Source organism: Ictidomys tridecemlineatus, chromosome 5 (assembly GCF_052094955.1).
Source record: "Ictidomys tridecemlineatus isolate mIctTri1 chromosome 5, mIctTri1.hap1, whole genome shotgun sequence".
NCBI classification, from domain to species: domain Eukaryota; kingdom Metazoa; phylum Chordata; class Mammalia; order Rodentia; family Sciuridae; genus Ictidomys; species Ictidomys tridecemlineatus.
Window position 1 is genome coordinate 102,689,284 of NC_135481.1, and position 16,037 is coordinate 102,705,320.

General features: G+C 33.2%; 1 protein-coding gene across 4 annotated transcripts in view; it reads right to left on the reverse strand.

Annotated features, from left to right (window-relative positions):
* Cep128 (centrosomal protein 128) overlaps window positions 1-16,037 on the reverse strand; it is a 407,740-nt gene that overhangs the window by 237,373 nt on the left and 154,330 nt on the right. For all 4 annotated transcript variants that reach the window (XM_040274764.2, XM_078050644.1, XM_040274765.2 and 1 more), the window contains exons 18-19: window positions 14,484-14,660; window positions 10,774-10,833 (exon numbers count right to left, since the gene is read on the reverse strand). In XM_040274764.2, coding sequence (XP_040130698.2) covers window positions 10,774-10,833; window positions 14,484-14,660 — 237 coding nt within the window. The remainder of the gene's footprint in view (window positions 1-10,773; window positions 10,834-14,483; window positions 14,661-16,037) is intronic.

Sequence of the window (16,037 nt, forward strand, 5' to 3'; positions counted from 1 at the left end):
TATTTTTAAGCCATATATCTGTTAAGGGACTTATATGTAGAATATGTAAAAAGTCAGTATAGAATTTTTAAAACAGGCATAAAATCTTAAAAGACATTTCTCTAAAGAAGGTATACAAGTAGACAATATGGACATAAAAAGAAGCTCAACTTGGTTAGCCATTGGGAAATGCAAATGAAAACCACCATGAAATTCCACTTCATATATAGCAAGGTAAAAATTAATATCAAAGACAACTATTAGTGTGGATGAATAGAAACTGGAACTCATATTTCTGGCAGGAATGTACGGGTATAAAGACCCTTTGGAAAACAATCTGAAAGTTCCACAAAGGGCTAAACAAAGAATTACCATACAACCTAGCAATTCTATTCCTAGGTATATGAAAACATATGTCTTGTAGAAACTCATACAAGTATATTCATAGCAACATAGACACAACAGTGTAAAAAAAATGGAAACAACCCAATATTCACCAAATGATAAATGGATAAATAAAATTAGATATATGCAAATAATGGAATATTATTTGGCAACAAAAGAAAGGGTACTGTTATATGCCATTACATGAATGAGCCTTGAGAATACTCTACTAAATGAAAGAAGTCAACCACAAAAGACTGCAAATCATAAAATATCACTAATGTAAAATTCCAGAATAGACAAATTTATAGAGTAGGAAGATCCATAGTTGGCTAGGACTGGAAATGTAGTTGAGCACAGATTGGCAATCAAAGGGATAGTGATTTTCTTTTGGGTGATAAAAGTTTCCTAAAATTCATTGTGCTGATGGCTATATAACTGTCATTACACTAAAAACCATTGAATAATACTAGAAAAGAATTTAGGATATTTGAATTTTACCTCAGTTTAGCTGTTACTTAAACACCATAACAGGAAGGGTAAAAAGATACAGAAGTTAGGGAAATGAAGCTAAAATGAAACTTCCCTGAATAACAGAGATCTGGATATTAGTACCTGCTATGCAATTTGTCGACCTCTGTCTCATTCAAATGTCACTCGATAAATACAGAAGTCACAAACTTCAATTGGGCTGTGAAATCCAATTAAGATTAAGACATTTAATAAAGCCTGTTTTGTTCCTCAATATTCCCTTTGAAATATTCATGGAAATAGGAAGAAGTTAAGTTTCCATAAGACAGAAAACATGGGCAATTCCCTGCCTGATAAAAGCAGGGATTTTCCTATTGTACCTTTTTCTGAAACATGAGGAAAAAGGAGTTGAGTTGAATGTGTGGTGAAATATCATCATCCTCCTTTGGGCAAATGAGACTGTAGTTCAGAAAGTATGCTCCTTAAAGTGTACTCTACACAGAGCAGAGAAAATATGGGAGGCTGGAAATCAAGAAATTACTATAATTCTATAATACTTCAAGCCAATGAAAACTGTAAGGAATGAACCAAAGTATGTGAGTTAGTAAGCTAAGCTATCCATCCCTGTGTCCAAAACAAATAAAAAATAAGAAATAAAAAAAAATACACATATGAGAAACATCAAGACAAAAAGATTTGTTTTGGCTCATGGTTTCATAGGTTTCAGTCCTTGGTTGGCCAGGGCCATGGTTTTGGGCCTAAGACAAGGCAGAAGATCAAGGCAGAAGGGGGTGGCAGGAGAAAGTTGCTCAGTTCATGGCAGCTAGAAAGCAGAAAGAGAGAAAAAGAGACAGACAGACACACAGACAACAGATACAGGGACTGGAGGAATGGGAGAGGAAGCCAGAAACAAGATATATATATAGGGCATGCCCTCAGTGACCTACCCCCTCCACCTAGGCCCCACAGTCTACATGTGTGCCACTTCCCAATAATGCCATCAAATATGTATCACTTATCACTTATGGATAAATCCATTGATGAGGTCAAAGTCCTCATGATTCAATCATGTGCCACATCTGAAAATTGTGTACTATGGATCAAGCCTTTAAAACCTGAGCCTTTGGGGTACACTGTAGATCCAAATCCTAACTATGTATCTGAGATTTGAAGATGCCCACAAGTTATGGAAAAGGTAGAAGAAAATCAGTGCTGATGATCAAATTTCTAGCTTATAAAGCTGTAAAACAGAAAACCTAGAAGAAACAAATATTTAAGAGTGAAAGAAGTTAATGTTAGCTTGGAAAATGTTGGAGTTGATGAGCCTATGAAACACAGAAGCACAGATAGTTAGAAGAATAATATATGGATCTGAAGCATAAATGACCTGAAGAAAAAATACAGACTAAAGAATCATCAAGCCATTCAGGGAGAATCAGCAGAATAAATAAGAGAAACCAATGAGAGTGACTACAGAAATACTTAAGAGTTTAGAAAATATGAACAGAAGCCTGAAAGTAACAGAAAAAGGGCTGCAAAGATGAAAAGAAAACTCAAGTCTGGGGTGATGGAATAGAAAGTCCAAAAAAAAAAAAAAAACCAACAAAATGGATATACTCAATATCAAATAGTGTCAGAAAGAAAGGATCAAGTATATTTTACAATAAAAAACACATGTCTTATCAAAATTAACTGCAGCTCCCTCTATCTAACCAAAAAAAGACTAAAATATGAACATCATTCTGTTGATAGTGATTATTTCTAAGGAGAGAGGAGTAGAAAGAGAGATAATGTAAACATTCAGAATTTATTCTGCTTACTTCTATACTGTCAAAATCCTTTAAGATGTGAATGAATTCAATGAATTATATGATACAAATTATTCTCTACTATTTAACTAGTATTTTTAGATATAGATCATTTGGAAAATGATTCTGAATGTTATTGTCACTTATTTATTGATATTAACTAGAAAAAAAATAAGAAGAAACTTACACTCTTCCTACCTTCTTCTACCATTAAACCACAATCTGAATCTACAGACCATGACTTTTGTTCACCTCACCAAATCTTGCCATCTCATCAAGAAAATAATCCAAAGAGCCCCAGTGAGTATCATATTATTAATAAAATGCAGGGGGGAAAAGAAATATTATATCTAGTATCTGGAAAAGACATATTGACAGCCAAGACCTTTTGCTGAATTTCGCACCATAAATACATACACATATTTATACTTGCAAAGAATTTAAATCTTCAATACTTTCTTCAGGAATGTCGTAACATTATCAGATGAAACTCCAAGGGGACTGGCATGTATAGATGGATGCACCACAGCTAGTACACATTTCAGCACATAGCCGTGATCCCATACTTGCAACTCAATGAAAACTGAGATGCTGTTAAGTTCTCATAAAGAGATAGAGCACCTTCTGTTTGAGGAACAAAAACAGAAAGTGATGTTTTGAAAATAAAAAGTCCAATTACTTTTTTAGAATGAGTATCTTAACAAAGCTGAATAAATACTCCGATGTAACACATTTAGAATATGATCACTATTAATTTGAACTACAAAAATACACCTACAAAGAAAGGCTAAAAGAATGCACATATGCAGACCCCAGTATCTTTACATCCTTCAGGCACAGTCCTAAATAATGGCTTTCAGGTGGAATTTTGAAAGCTACAGATTCTGATTCTGTTCAACCAATTTTGAGACTTTTAAATTACTTCACCAAGTAGTTTCAAGGATCAAGATATTAACCATTGTGCTTCAGAAATTGGGGAAGCTGGACAAAAGGCAAATCTATAATCCTCATATTCACATTTCAAAATTGAAATGCCTGGAGAATAAGGTACATTTTTCAAAAAGATTAAATCACTGGCAATGGAAATACACTATACATTAGTTCTGGGAGCACTGGACTGAGATCAGGTATTACTTAATGTTATAAAGAATGATTACATGTCAGAATATTAAATTGATTTATTAGCAAATGGTGGTAATTATTACCATTTGATAGAGAATAAAATAACTTTGGTAAACTGAATATATTTACATAGGATAAAGGCATTTAAAAGTCATAAGCCCAAAAGAATGCACTTTTTTAAAAAGTATCAAATAGAATACAAACTGATAAAGGGTATGTTTGCTACAGCCTACAGAAGAGACCCTGTAAGAAAGGTAAAACAGAAGTCAGTTTTTTCATCCTCCTATCAATAGGAAGACCAGCTGCTCTGAAAACAAGTCATGTTTAGGTAATAATTTAGTATTTAATTGGATTGGTTTGCATCAGCTATGGTAAAAGTAAATAGCTCCAAGTGCCAGGTGAGAAGCACAAAACCAAGAAAGGAGAAAGTACTGTTTTTCTAGACATATGCCACTCATTCAGACTATTTTTAAACTATTTTATCTTTCTGAAGTACATGTGGATTCAAGTATCATATCCATTTCTATGAAATCTGCTCTATAAAACACAACAAATGAAAGAAACATTTCCCCCTTCAACACTGGGAATCAATAAAAAATGTAGGGGACCATGCCCAATTATACTGTAGATATACTTTACTAATATGATCAGGTACAAGATTCTTCTCAGCTCCATTTTCTATCACATGAGAATGAAACCATAGTTTTATCAGATCATCTGATACCTCAAAATAAAAACAAATTTCATATCATAATTATGTAATTGCCTGCTATTTTAAATGTTCACTCACTACCAATTCAATTTCTTATAATTGATGTAATAAAAACAAAATGAATCCCTGCGGATCGAGTGCTTCAATCCTTTGCCTTAATCTGTTTTTGCTTAGGGATTTAATTGCAAATGCAAAAAACAAGTTCACATTTTCCATTCCTCGGCACTATTCCACCTGCACCATCCCAATCTCTAACCTTTATTAACAACCTCGGGTGGTTACTATTGCTAAGAGTTGTAAGAGTGAAACAACATATTTCTTTCTTTCTAACAATAATCAATTTGGTTTCCCTAAAAACAAAATAAAACAGTAAGCAACAACAATGAAAAACTACCCCTGAAACAAAGTATTAAACGGGTTTGATAGGTGTATCCTCCAAAAATTCATATAGGAAATTTGGGTTTCACTGAAAACCCAAAGTGTGACTGTATATAGAAATAGTATCTTTATGAAGGTCATAAAGGTCAGATCAGGGTCAGGCCCTAATCTGACAGTTCGGGTGTCTTTATAGGAAGAGGAAAATATACCATAATTCTTTCTCTTAAAGAGCACACAGAACAAAAGTCAAGTGACATCAGAGAGAAAAGCTGGCCCTTTACAAGCCAGGAAGACAGCTCACCAAAAGCCAAACCTGCACCTTGATCTGGGATTTTCAGCCTCCAGATTTGTGAGAAAATAAATGTCTGTTGTTAAAGCCATCCAGCCTGGAGTGTTTTGTTATCACAGCCGAGGCAGGCTAATAAAATATAGCCTTTAATTTATACCTATGAAGTCATTACTTCATTATTAAACAGAATAAAAATAGGTTATAGTTACATTCTTGTTACAAATTGAATAGATATGTAGAATATATTAATCCAAAACAAAATATCAATTTACAGAAATTTAATCAACCAATAATCAATTATGAGAATCGGTATTTACTAGATAAATATCTTCATTAAGAATCTTGGAGAAGCAGCTTGGAACACAGTACAGGAATAACTTTAACAATTCCAAATAATAATTAGCTGACAAGGCTATTAATCAAAGAGCAAAAACCATTCTATTAATGGCTCACAGGAGCATTTTACAGATTATATAATAGGCTCATTTATTTAACTATATCAACAAGCACTGCTAAATAAACCAAAACAGATAATTTCAAAATAAAGCAATTTTTTTTTACCTTCATTGTTGACAGCTTACAACCAAGTAGGAATGTTTGTAAGTATCTAGTAAAACTATCACAATGATGTTTTAATCTGTGAGAATTCTCTACTAAAATTCAGCATAATAATACAGTCACTATAGAATGACAGAGAACTAAAAACCAAGGAAAACAGAAAACTCATATAAAAAGATTACAACTTAGAGAGTTAGCAAAAATATTAGGACCCATAATTTTGCTGTGTTAACAACTATGCATCCTTCATCAAAACTCTAAAAATAATTTTGGGGGAAAAAATGCTTACATAAGAACCAGAGAAAGTGAGAATGGTAATTATTAAGAATGTTCTAGGTCACCAAAACAAAACTAACCCATCAAATTCATGCTAACCTAAAAATATAATTATAATCTAAGTAAATACTCTCCCTACATTTTAATTAGTTATGAATAAGAAAAATTGCAAAAATAGTTCCATTTAAATATTACATATTTAAAATATAAAACTTTCTCAAATTGAACATATTCCATGTATACATCTAAAGCATATTTTCAACAAATGAATCAAGATACCAAGTACAATATTTTCTTTTCTGTATGACTACAAAAATGATTATGCAGATCCCTCAACAATTAAACACACTGGGTCTAATATTTCTCACACAATGACTGTTTAAAAATGCCCATGTTATAAAATGACAATATTAACAAATGTAAAGTTTATATTCAAGTCTAATTTACATATCTAGGAGAGAGAAGCAATGGCAGAGAGTTCAGAAACTCAAGCTCAAAACTCTTCTCAGTAACTAATTAGTTTTATGTCCTCAAGTAAAATTCAACACTGCCCAAGCCTCAGTTTTCCTATCTACAAACTGAGGTCAAACAATATGATATCAAAAGCTGTCATAGTTTTATGGGAAGGAAATGAAAATGATTATCGATGCCCTGAACATGTTATAGTACAAAGTGTGAACCCTAGGGAAAATAGCAGAGGATAATACAGAAAACTCCCCAAACAAGTTGTGTGTTTCTTGTCCACATAATCTTCAAGTTTACAACTCTGATCAAATAAAAGCAATCTCCAGAAGCAGAACATTTGTTGAAGTCAAATATTTTTATTTATAATATTAAGTTATAATATTTAATCTGAGGAAGCAACTTGAGTGGAAAAATGAATGGATAGACAGATACAGATAGATACTTAAAAAAAAAAAAAACATTTATTGAGCCATTAGCCTGGCATTGCAGTTATAGGCTAAAAAGATAAGGAATAGGAAAATCTTACAGACTAAGGAAAAAAGAGTAAATGAGGACTCTATACAATGGGATGAAGACCAAGAAGGAAAAATATAGCTTTCTATAGCCAAAGAAGTATATTAAATTCACCTGTTTGCATCTTAAGAAAGTAATTAATATTGGTGTCCTAGAATTAAATGTGAAAATGAGAGCACTGAGGATCTTACCTGTGTAGAAGACATCAGCCTTTCTTTATTCAGTATCACTAAATGGTAATTTAAGATGTGGGATAAACTGTGATTCTTTTTAGGTGCCATGTGGTTCCATCCTGAGAGAGTGCCTGTTAACTCTAGATTTGGGAAGCTGTCCCCATTGTCTCACGGTGAGTGTCTTTAAGCTATTTCCCATTTATTTCTACAATTTGAATCTAAATTCTGATCTGCGCCTGTGTCTTTGCTTCTCTTTTGACTTTCCAGTGCAAATTGAACTTTCTGGATACAAATTCTTGCCTCAGAATCTCATTCAATGCCTTTGTTAGTTTGCCTCCCTAGGACTGTGCGTCCCCATTTATTTGAATACCAACCTTGCCTAGAGTGTTCTAGTTTGGCTTAAAAATCCAGCACCCTCTGACATAACATTAATCATCACTGGCAAGTTATCACCAAAATTTTACTCCCATCTTTGCTTGTTTTTAAATCTCTTTTAAAAAATCCTTAATAAAGAGTGTCACCCTATCTCACCCAGTCTATGGGAAAAGCCTCTTAACTTGTCTACCTGCCTCAAATCTTACCACCTCTAATCTGCCTTTCACATTACTATCAGGGTAATCCTTCAAAAATATAAACATGAGCATGTCACTCACTTGTTCAAAGCTCCTTTGTGATTCTTCACAACATGCAGATCTAAATCCAAGCTCCTAAAAATGACAGACAATACACTTGTCTACAAACATAATCCCTCTCTCTGCCTGTGGCCTCTTCCCCTTCTCTGTCTCACCCTTTGATATTCTACTCTTGCCAAAGCACTTTGGGTTTCTTTGCATTTATCATGCTATTCTTCCATGCCATTCCTAAAATAATTTTCTATGTACCATACTTCAAGATTCATCAGCATTATCAGCCTCTGCAGTAGCATCAGCATAATTGTACCACAGTTCTTAAAATTTAGTAAAATTGTCTGCATATGTGTCTGCCTTTCCTAAATAAAGTTGGTTCCCAGGAAGCAGGACCATGTCTTACTCCTTTTTATGCCCATCTCTTGTCACGAAGTCTCTAAGAGATTGTAGTTATTCGTTATTAGTTAATCTAAATCAAATTTGACCTCTACATGCCTTGTTAGAATTTATGACAAAAATACATCCCTAATCTACAGGAACTCCTTGCCTGGCATTTTTTAACAACCATCTCTACCTTCTTCCTTCCTGTAATGTCTTATCCTGACCTTTCATTGGTTATTTTATCTCTGAACCTGTTCCAACTCTCAGGTAGACTTCACGTTTTATGTGATGTCACCACTGCCAACAAAGCAACAGTGATAAAATCCCCACCCAATACTCCAGTTCTTCTAGAATTAACACTAACAGAAGAAATTCATTTAGTTGATTTATGAAAACAATTACCAAATGCCCTCTCAGAGGTCCTTCCAATACTGCAAGATGTCAGCATGGACTAGCTGAATAGCAATTCTACTTTCCATATAGTTTTTGTCCTCTGATTTGAGATCCTATCTTCAATACTTATAGAGCTGTCTAGTCATAGTTCATGGGAATTACAGTATTGTAGCCCATCAATAACCTAAGCCATCTTTCTAGTAAATAGATTCAATTCCTCCTTAGTCAGTTGGTCAGGATGGTATTTTTTTATCACAGCCTTTTACAGTGTAGAAAGAACAGTTGTCTCATGCAGTATTAAAACTGGTCTGATCAGAAGTTCAATCCCATTAAATGATAAGGGAAAACTGCTTGCTAGCTCCCAAATTAAAGAGCTATGATTAAGAGTCATCTCTGGCTCTCATAATTTAACTGAACCACAGCAGTGAAAGCTTTCTGTTCAGAAATGATAAAGATTTTAACTTGAAAGAAAATTCCAAGTACATTGCTCTTGTTGTCAGAATTGCAGAGTTGGGAAAAAGAAGAGAAATGTTATATTAATGCACAACAGAAGTTTCTGGCCAAAAAATACTGAGATAGCAAAACATATATATTCTAAATTTGCTATGCAGGTGACAAAAATACAAATTTGCATTTATTTCTATCAAAAATGGTTAGGGAAGCAGAGCATTAGTGTTTGTAAAGAAAAATTTATGAGGTAAGATAAATTCTAGTATTCAATTATAATACTGTTATTTTCTTATCAAAAATGTTCTTTGTTTCTTTCTTCTGTTTGAAGAGACTTGTCTAATGCAGAGCTGGCCTTCAAAGGTGACTTCTATCTTTGCATGGCCTCCCACCTATTCCTCACTCAACAACTTCAGTGCATCATCTGTAATTACTCAAATACTCTTTATCTTCTTGCCACTGTTCTACCATAACTAGCCAAGTGCAGAACTTCTACATATATTTGGTTGGACCAATTTTATTTTTTTTTTAATTTTTAATATTTATATTTTAGTTCTTGGCGGACACAACATCTTTGTTGGTATGTGGTGCTGAGGATCGAACCCGGGTCGCACGCATGCCAGGCAAGCACGCTACCGCTTGAGCCACATCCCCAGCCCTGGTTGGACCAATTTTAAAACATTGCTCTTTTCCAATACAGCTTCTAAGAATATGCTTACAACATCATATTCCACGGCCATCTCAGTACAAATGTCAAAGATATTTCCTTGTCCTATGTTCCTTTTTCAATGGTGACATGTCTATAACAATACAGCACACTAAAATATTTTAAAATGTGTTTACATCTGAGTTTTCCCTATTATACTATATGAGAGCAAAGTGCATGGCTTGCTAGTCCTTATATCCACAGTGTGACACAAAGTATTATACAATTAATGAATCTTGTGAATGAACAAAGACTTTAGATAGCAGTATGTATAGTGGTTAAGATATTAATTGTGACTCAGATATGTCAGGTAATTTGGTTTTTCTTTCTTTACATGGCAATGCACAAGTCACTTTCCTTCTCTGAGACCTCATTTATTTTTAAAATAAGGATAATAGACAAAACTTAAAGGTTCTTTCTTATAATAAAATCCTAAATCGGAGTTTAATTGTTGAAGTTTGTAGTATAGGTGGCTTTCTTATAGAATTTAAATGAAATATTTTTTGATATTAGTATCTTAAAACTAAGGGAAACTAGACTAAAAAGGAGTGCAAATGCATAAGAGTTGGTACTTCAAGTAGGTACTAAAAACTAAATGGTCTTAATATCCCATAAATCCTAATAAATGAACTTGCAAGTTGATCTGATATATTAAGGTAGCTGATACTTATCCCACAATGTAGTAGAACCTTTTCTATAAAATTTGAAAATTGTCCCATTTGTTTTTGCTTACCTTCCATTAAACTCAAATCATAATGCCAAAGACTCATGAGGAAGGGAAGTCATCTTCAGAATATCAAGTTCACACCTCTCCATTTTGTGAATTACTCAGCAAGGTGAGAATATTTGCTTGAGCCATATTGAGCTGCCAGACTGTTTGTGCTTACCCCAAAAAACCAAATTATATTTTGGCTAATTTCTAAATGTTAAAATAAGAAACATAAAATTTTCTTAATGTATTGCACTGACACCTTTCCTAGAATGAATCATGACAAACTGTCAGTTATATGACAAAATATATGAATAAGCCAAATAGGATGCCTTACAGTTCATAAATATTATGATAAACTTAGGATAAGCATGAATAATTACCTTGCTTTCTGCTAACCAGCGATGTGGGTCATAGAGAATATCAGGACCAGAGGATAAAACCTACAAAAAAGAGGAAAGAGTATTAGAAATGGATTTTCTCAGACATGAACTTGCATAAATGAAATTCTTCACCATAATATCCAAAAGCATAATCACTAAAGTTAAGGATTTAAAAAAGAAGTAGTTAGTAAAAAGAACTCAAGCAATTCCAAACCACCATTTATTAAATGCCTTTAGATTAAATATAGAAACATGAAAAAAAATCAACTATCAAGAGCTATCACTGTTAGGTTCTCTGAAAGCTGATTCCATGTAATCTTTCATGGACAGCAACCTTGATGAGAGCCAATTTATTTCACTTTTGTTTGTATCTTTTTCCTCAGTCTTGTTCCACAAAATGCATTTTGAAGAGGTTTATATGTAATTACATGGAAATTCAATTCTTTGTCACATTTACCCTTCTTCAATACTCTGATGGCCATTTTGTCTCATCAGTCCTTTGAAAAAGCTGACAAAACCTCAAAACTCATAGACATGACCTCATGCAAATATTGCTTCATTGCACTTAGTAAATACTAAGGTGACAATATTAGTATTAATGTCAGCTATTATTATATAGTATCTTTTTGGTAATATGTTCACATATTTCATGACTGTAGCAAAACTCTATAATTCATTAATTAATAGTTGCCCTGTTTTTCTTCATATCAACTCATTTATAAAATCCCTTGCCATTTGGTTTTGTCTTACTAATAAAGTAAAGCAATGCTCAAAGGTTGTCAATAACTCTATAATTGCAAACACAATTTTTTTCAGATTCCTCCTTTCTTTGAACCATGTGATATTATCTCTTCCTAGATATTTTGTTTGAATATATCCTAATCTCTATGTAAAGAGATGTCTATGCTTATTCTTGCATACTTTCATACCACCTAGTGTGTGTGCACATTAACTTCCTGTATCACAATATCATACATTAATTCATTTTGACACAGGAAAAACACATACACATAAAGTGACTATGTCATATGCAAAAGTGCTGTATTTTTATAACCAGCCTCTCTCTCTTATCCATCTTTCTATCTAAATCTCGCCCTACTCTTAGGCCCTCTCTGCCTTTTCTGTACAATTCTTGCCAATCACCCTACTTCTCAGTGTTTTCTTTCCCTTTAAATATCTAGTCTACTGATGAATATTTGTAAACATCTATTTGTGATGGATTATAATAGGAAAGAGTATTAGAAGTAGATTTTTCTCTAAAAGTATTATTATAATATACTTTTTCACTCAATGATGTCATATATCTCAATTAAATCTTCATTAACCTAAAGTGCTCAAAATTGAAATAAACAATAATCTGATATAAAGAATATTAGTAACATTTATATTCTGTGACATGCTTCACAGATTTACATATCATTTCATGTTTAAAAGAACAGCATTGACCACTTGCAAGTGGTGGCTTAATTTTCCTATGCTGCGAATATATGTAAAGTAGACTAACTATCAGATAAGGCCAAGGTTAAGATCAAGCAAAATAAGAGTTAGCACAATGTCCAGCACACAGAACACATTCAATACCCCACTGTTTTTATATATCAAGATGTCATCATTCATAAACAAACATCAAGGTCTGTCATGGCAAGAGCACTACAACACACCTTTCACTACAAAATGATAAAGAATAGACATGTGCATATGTGAATACATTACCAAAAAAGATACTATACAACAATAGCTGACATTAATACTAATATTGTCACCGTAGTATTTACCTAGTGTAAAATATTTCATATTATGGTATATAACTTTATATGTCATCTTACATTAACTTCATAATGAGCCAACTTACAATTGGAGATATAAATTCTTAGAGAGTACAGACAGATTACATAACAGATTCAAAGTCATACATTAGAAATTTGTGACGTACTACTGTCAATTGGAACCTACATCTATCTTAATCCAAAACCCATCTTCTTCATGCTTTACAATAGAATTGATATTTAGATCAAGTGTTATGGGAAGACACATAAATAAAGACATGAAGTATAGCTAAATCTACTTAGTTGAGCTCTGGAATTATCAACGATTGACCTATGAGAATGAGATATCTTTAATTCAGATAATTTTCTAAATGTTTTATAATCTTAGTGATTTAATCATATGTCCTAAAGTTTTCAAATGTTATATGCATCTATTAAGTAGAATAAATAATATAGTGACTTTATATACACACCTATAAAAATTAGAAATATCAACATTCTCCAGAACATTTTTCAAGCTCATTTTTCTGTAGTCATCTGGTACATAAGTAGATGAATTTCATTAGCAATATTTTTCAAAAATCAAGAAAATGACAAAGAATTGAAATTATTCCTTTTGTGAAAATTTCCACATGATTCTTCTGCCTTTCTCCCACAGAACTATGAACTACCAAATAACCAATTTTATCTCTAACAAAACCCCTTGGTGATTTCCTAGAGGTAAGAGCAAATGCTAAGTCCTTAGACCAGAACTAAATTTGACAGAAGCGCTCCCCTTCAAGGAATTCAAAACATCCATAATCACTTGAATATTTACTTTTTTCACTACAACTACAAAGTGAGCTGCAATACTCCTCTTAAAACATAGAAAAAGCAAACCAAATACAGATAGCACAGTGGATATGTTTTTAGGATCCAGAGTTAGTCCTCTAATGTTAGAAGTCCTAGATTAGCATTTGACTAGATGGATGGACAGGGCAAGTTATTTAACCCCTCCAGGTTCAGTTTTCTCTCCTTTACAGTGGATTGGATTCGACTACCTAAGGGATAGGGTAGTTTTAGGGGTTAAGAGAAATACTGTATATACCATACTTTCCATTGAACCTGTAATACAGAACTCAATGGATGGTAGCAAATAATATACTAATAACAAATCAGCCTATGTGTTTTTGTCAGCTTTTTGGCTGCTGTGACTAAAAGAACCCAACCAGAACAACTGTAGAGGACAAGTTTATTTAAGAACTCATGGATTTGGAGGTCTCAGTCAGAAGGCTGGCTCCATTCCTTGGGTCTCAAGGTAAGGCTGAACAACATGGCAGACGTGGCAGAGGGAAGCAGCTTACATCATAATCAGAAAGCAGAGAGAAACTCTACTCTCCAGATACAAAATGTATATACCCCAAAGCCACACCCCCAATTCCCACATCCAACCACACCCTACCACTTCAGTTACCACTCAGTTAATCCCTATCAGGGGATTAACTCACTAACTGGGTTAAGGCTCTCACAACCCAATCATTCTCCCCTGAACCTTCTTGCATTGTTTCACACGTGAATTTTTCGGGGACACTTCATTTCTAAACCATAACACTTTGATAATGAAAAATTTTAAACTCAGATTTCTAAACTCCAAGGATATTCTCCTGAGTCAGAACTGATGTCTCTCTCATAAAACAGTAAGACATAGGTAATTCAATGAATAACACCACACTTTTTGTCACTATGACAGTGCAATAGCAATAGGTATAGTTTATTCTATAGGTATAATTATATTGTAAATTATAGGTATAATTTATTCTTTAAAAATGCAAGAAGCTATTTTGTTTTCTTAAAACTTTCCAGAACAAAAATGTGACTACTATGTAACCATATATTACAATACAATTAGAATTAGAATTAGGAAACTAACTGAAAATTTAAGTCACAATGAGAACTCATAATTACCTTCAATTTCTCCATCGAGTCCCTGGAAAAAGTTTTACAAGCTGCATCAATTTCTTTTCCTATCACACCAAGAATGGATTCCTGTTCAGTCTCCAGACAAAGAAGTTGATCCTTGAGATGCAGTCGGGCTTCTTCCATCCTCCTTAAGTGCTCTTCTTCATTGCTTATATGTTTTTCCTATGAAAAGACATGAAATAGAAGTTTGATTAACTAGAGGAAAAAATACTTACATCTCTACATTCAAATCGCAGAATTGGATTAGAAAATAGATCTGACTCTATCAGTCCTTCTACTTAACTAAAATAAAACACTCCAACTACTTCTTAACTAAAATAAAGTTATAGAATTCAGAAGTGAGGCAGATTAAAAACGGATGAGCAGATATTTGACAAACAATATTATAACAATTATGTAATGAAAAACAATGAAAAAATCCTTTACCATTCAATAGCACATTTCTATTAATGGATCAGAGAGTAAAAGCTAAAGCCACAAACTGAGTTTTCCCTAAACATTAGTAAAGCACCAGAAATGATGAAGAGCCGAATATAACGCTATTAGTTTCTTCATTTGAGAGGAGGAAAAAAAAAAACAAGTGCTATTACTTTTATTTCACCTAGTTCTTAAAAAGCCAAAATGTCACTGAGTCATGAAAATTTGATAAAAGCAAGATAGGGATATATTCTAAGAAAGTAAACATACTTAATCAAAAGGGTTTTCTAAGGATTCCTTTAAGAAATTAAAGTTTGGCGCCTACTGTAGGCAAATCCATTCTCAATCACTATAATTATGCAATTTCATTCAAGGTGAGCATCCTTAATATGTAACAACAAAATCTAAAATGCCTAAAATCACAAAACTTTTGGAGCATTAATACTGCACTCAGAAACATTCAAACTTTGGAGCATTTTGGATTTTGGATTAGAGATGTTCAAAGTAAAGTCTATGAAGATATTCCAAAATATGAAACACTTTTGGCCCCAAGCATTTTGGATAAGGATAGTCAACCTGTGCTAGAGAAATACAACGTGGTATTATACAGATAGGCTTATCACAAAATAATAGGAAGATATATACACACACACACACACACACACACACACACACACACATACAGACACACCAAAGTCATGATGGATGGTTACTATGTCCTCAATCATTATATAATGCTGTTATGTAATGATCTTTAACTATACTATTAAATATAAAAAGACCAAGATTAATGGGCAACAAACCCAGCTTGAATCTGAAAGAAAATGAGATTCAACTCATAGAAAAGTAATCATGAAAAAATAAATGAGGTTTTACCATAAGAAATGCAAATGCTATGTCCTTTCACTTCGAATGACATTAAAATATGAACCAAACCTCCTCTACTCAAAGGGAAAGACCCTTGGACAACCTGCCTTCTGCCCTTATATATCTCACTTATCATTAATATTACTATTGTTTATCTGCCTCATCTTCCTTCTTTGCACTGTCTCAAACTTTGACTACCTACAGTTTTTCAATTATGCTTATATATGTCTCCTCTGACCACAACTGACTTCTACA